Source organism: Myotis davidii, unplaced genomic scaffold, assembly GCF_000327345.1.
Source record: "Myotis davidii unplaced genomic scaffold, ASM32734v1 scaffold223, whole genome shotgun sequence".
Classification (NCBI taxonomy): domain Eukaryota; kingdom Metazoa; phylum Chordata; class Mammalia; order Chiroptera; family Vespertilionidae; genus Myotis; species Myotis davidii.
Window position 1 is genome coordinate 2,752,312 of NW_006294609.1, and position 3,731 is coordinate 2,756,042.

At 49.6% G+C, this 3,731-nt stretch overlaps 1 protein-coding gene across 1 annotated transcript in view; it reads right to left on the reverse strand.

Annotated features, from left to right (window-relative positions):
• The window catches only part of MLXIP (MLX interacting protein), a 29,404-nt gene that overhangs the window by 15,192 nt on the left and 10,481 nt on the right, over nt 1–3,731 (reverse strand). Inside the window, exons 3-4 of the mRNA XM_015567263.1 lie at nt 1,415–1,521; nt 401–486 (exon numbers count right to left, since the gene is read on the reverse strand). Of these exons, the coding sequence (XP_015422749.1) occupies nt 401–486; nt 1,415–1,521 (193 nt within the window). The remainder of the gene's footprint in view (nt 1–400; nt 487–1,414; nt 1,522–3,731) is intronic.

A 3,731-nucleotide genomic window follows, 5' to 3' on the forward strand; every position in this document is an offset into this window, starting at 1 on the left:
GCGGGAGGCAGCCAATTAATGTGTCTCTCTCACATCGATGTTTCTCTCTCTGTCTCTCCCCCCTACCTCCACTCTCTAAAAATATCCTCAGGTGAAGATTAAAAAAAAAAAGATATCTGCCTTATAAGGAGCCCACTGCAGTCACAGGAAGTAGAGGGTAAGTCCCCACTGGAGAGTCCTCCAGTCCCTGGTCAGCCCACTCTCAGAAGGGGGAGCCACTTGCTCCCCACATCCCCATGGTTCCTCAAGGTCACAAGAGCTGACAGGACAGTGCGGCCCCAGCATGCTGCCCTGTGGTCTCCCACTGGGGAACCCAACCCTGGCCCCCAGCCCTCATGAGTCGTCTCCTCCTGAGTGAGGGCAAGTTCCTTCCCAGCCACCCATGACCACCGCCATTTACCTCTGGCCGGCGATGCTCATCCACTTCCACAGAGCCGTCTAGTGGAGTGACGAAGTGGCATACGGGATTTTTGCGCTTCTCCAAATCTGGGTGGAGAGGGGGTAACACATCATCACTGAGACCAAGACCCCTGAAGGAGGGAGCCTTGCCCCTTGGTACACACTCCTCCCCTCGGGTAGGACCTCTCAGGTGTGTTCTTTCATTCTCTTTACAATATGGATGAAGCTTGAGGAATGATGACGCTAAGTGAGAAAAAGACAAATACTGTATGATTGCACTTACATGAGGTATCGAAAACGGCAAACTCTGCCTTGACCGGTTTGGCTCAGTGGATAGAGGCATCGGCCTCGGGCTGAAAGGTCCCAGGTTCGATTCCGGTCAAGGGCATGTACCTTGGTTGCGGCCACATCCCCAGTGGGGGGCGTGTAGGAGGCAGCTGATCGATGTTTCTAGCTCTCTATCCCTCTCCCTTCCTCTCTGTAAAAAATCAATAAAAAATATATATTTAAAAAAAAAAAAAAGAAAGGGAAACGCCAGCCTAACACCAGGGTGGCCCAAGCAGGGCCATCTCCTGCAGAAGTCACCCAGGCCAGCTGGAGACAGAACAAGGCCGGACCTGCATTTCCTTAGACCTGCTGAAAGTGGGAACTGTTCCATGATGCTTCAAATGTCACCTGTCAGCTACACCCTTTCTGATTCCCCTGAAAAGAACAATCCCCTCCCTCCACCTCTGCCTTTTCAACATTGGGCACTTGTGTCTATCATAACAGTGGGCAACTGTGTTGTAAGCAACCAGCTAACGCATCTGTCTCCTGCAGACACGGCACCTTCACAACACAGACCACTTGGTTGGCCCCCTGTGCCTGATGGCTGAGAAGTGTCCAGTTCACTAGGATTTGGCTTGGTTTTCCTGTCTCTGCAGACTGCCCAAAAGAGGCTTCTTTTTGAGGCACAATTTCCAAGGGTGGGCTCTGGAGCTCAAGGTGCACAGGCCCCTGCTCACTTGGCACTCACACTGCATGTACCACGCCCGCCAGATGGCGTTATTGAGCCGGATCTTGTCTCTCCACTGGAGCTTCAGGCCCTTGAAGTTCTTCCACTTTGGAGACACCAACTTCCCACTGAAACACAAGAAAGAGGGAAACTCATTGGTTCTTCTGAAAATGAAGTGACATCAGAAAGTGCCACCTGATCATTCCAGGCCGCCAAATTCTGGATTAATCCATTACGAGTCACAGGTGAGATTGACAGAATATATAAGTCCCTCTGGGATTTCTCCAAGGTGACGTGGAGTAGAGGTGTTGGGGATGATGGGTTGTTAACTGTTGAAGCAGGCTGAGGGCAAGGTTCATTATTCTATTCTGTCTACTTTTTGCATATCTTTAAAATTTTCCATAATTAAAAGTTAAAAAAAAATCTGTTGAGTTCGCAATATATATAAGTATCAAGTCACATTGTACACCTTAAACTTACACAATGTTACCTGTCAATTATACCTCAATGAAGCTGAAAAAAAGAAATCTGTTGACCACTGAATGAAAGCCAAGCTCCTTTAACCTGGTCTCGGCCCACCTCCCCACAAGGTATTTACAACAGGCCTTTGAACCTGTGGGGCCCTCTCCTGCCTCCAGGCCTCTGCAAACAAGGTCCTCACTCCTCACAGAGCTCCCTGTGCCCCTGCCCACCTGCTCATCCTTCAAAACACTGCTCAATCATCATCTCCTCCAAACAGGCACTGAGATCTCCTAAAGCACAGCTCACACCTCAAAGAGCACTCACCCATAGTCCGTAGAGCAATGTCTGTGCCCACATCTCCCTCCAATAGACAGACTGCAGCTTCTAAAGGGAGGGCCCTTTAGGCATCACTTACCCTGCGCACCTAGCACAAAACTCGGCACATAGCAGGGCTCAGGTAGTAATTCTTCATTAATGAGTTAAAGCGCTTGCAAAGCAAACTAAGAACAGGCAAGGAACGTTCTCTGGAGGCACAGCCTCCCCGGACAGCTTAGTTTTCCAAGGGCTCTGCCAGGAGCCTCCTCTGAGCAGCTGGCACAGAGCTCCTTTTTCAGATGGCTTGAGCTAGCAAGGGGCTATTTTTGGTTCATACCAAACGGGGTTCTCTGGGTCCTCCTGACTGCAGGTCACAGCCCTTTCCCTTTTCCAGACCCACTCAGAAAGCTCAAGTGACAGAGACAGGCCAATAGCTCAACAGCTGAGGTCTTCAAAGACAGTACCCACGCAATAAACCTGAGCTGAACCTGAAACCTGGGTTACAAAGCAAAAGGCTGTGCACCTGGCAAAACCTCATGGCTCCCTTTACCCACCCAGCACCGGGCCAGGCTGAGAATCACGGAATAACATCAGCCAGAAGGCTGTGACCCCCAGAGAGAAAATGTCACAGAACATTCTCTTAGAATCAGAGGGACAGACAGACAGCAGCAGCCTCACCCCAAAGAATTAGGGCCTTCAAACCAGTTACACACCTTCTTCCTCTCCTTCATCCTCATCCAATGGCACTATGAACCCACGCCCCCACTGCTCAGCTTTCACCCAAGTTCAACAGCCAGAGGCTCTACTGCATAACTGCATCCTAACTGAACTTTTACGGTCACTTAACTCTTCTGGTACCCATTTCCTGGGTAAGATCATAATAATACTATCACCTCCAGGGTGTTTTAATAAGGATTAAATGTGTGTATATACACACACACAATGGGTGAACCCTAAAGCAAAATATTGTAAGATATTAATAACCACCTCAGTGATTTAGAGTTACATTATTACTGAAAGGCCTGATTTTTAACACCTCCTGACTTGAAAAGGCCTCTCTTTTGTGCCACTATTGTCATGTGACTCTTCCTCTTCTACAGGAGGAAAAGGTGACACCCACATGCCCACTCTCCATACCCATAAACAAAGACCTGGGCAAAGGTCTACCCTGAATTCCATGTGGCTGTAGAACCACTTGCTTCTCGTTTCCTCATCTGACAAGTCTACTCTGTGAAGTGCGTGAGCTAAGAATGAGGAAAGGGATGGATGAGGCAGATGAAGTGCCCTGAGGCACAAGTCCTGCCTAAGTGCTGAGTGTTGTGAAGAAGAGCAGAGGACTCTGGGAGCATACAGTCGGCATAACTGACCAGTCTGCCAGTCAGGAGAGGCTTTCTGGAGGAGGTGACATCTAAGCCAAGGCCTAAAGGATAAGAAACCTTTAAATAAAGCAAGGAGAGGGGGAGAGGCCATTCCTGCTGCCTGGCCGGCCATGGCCCCAAGGTGAGCAAGAATACACCTGGCCGATGCAGCAGAGAACACCCAGCATGCCCGGAGCCTGGAG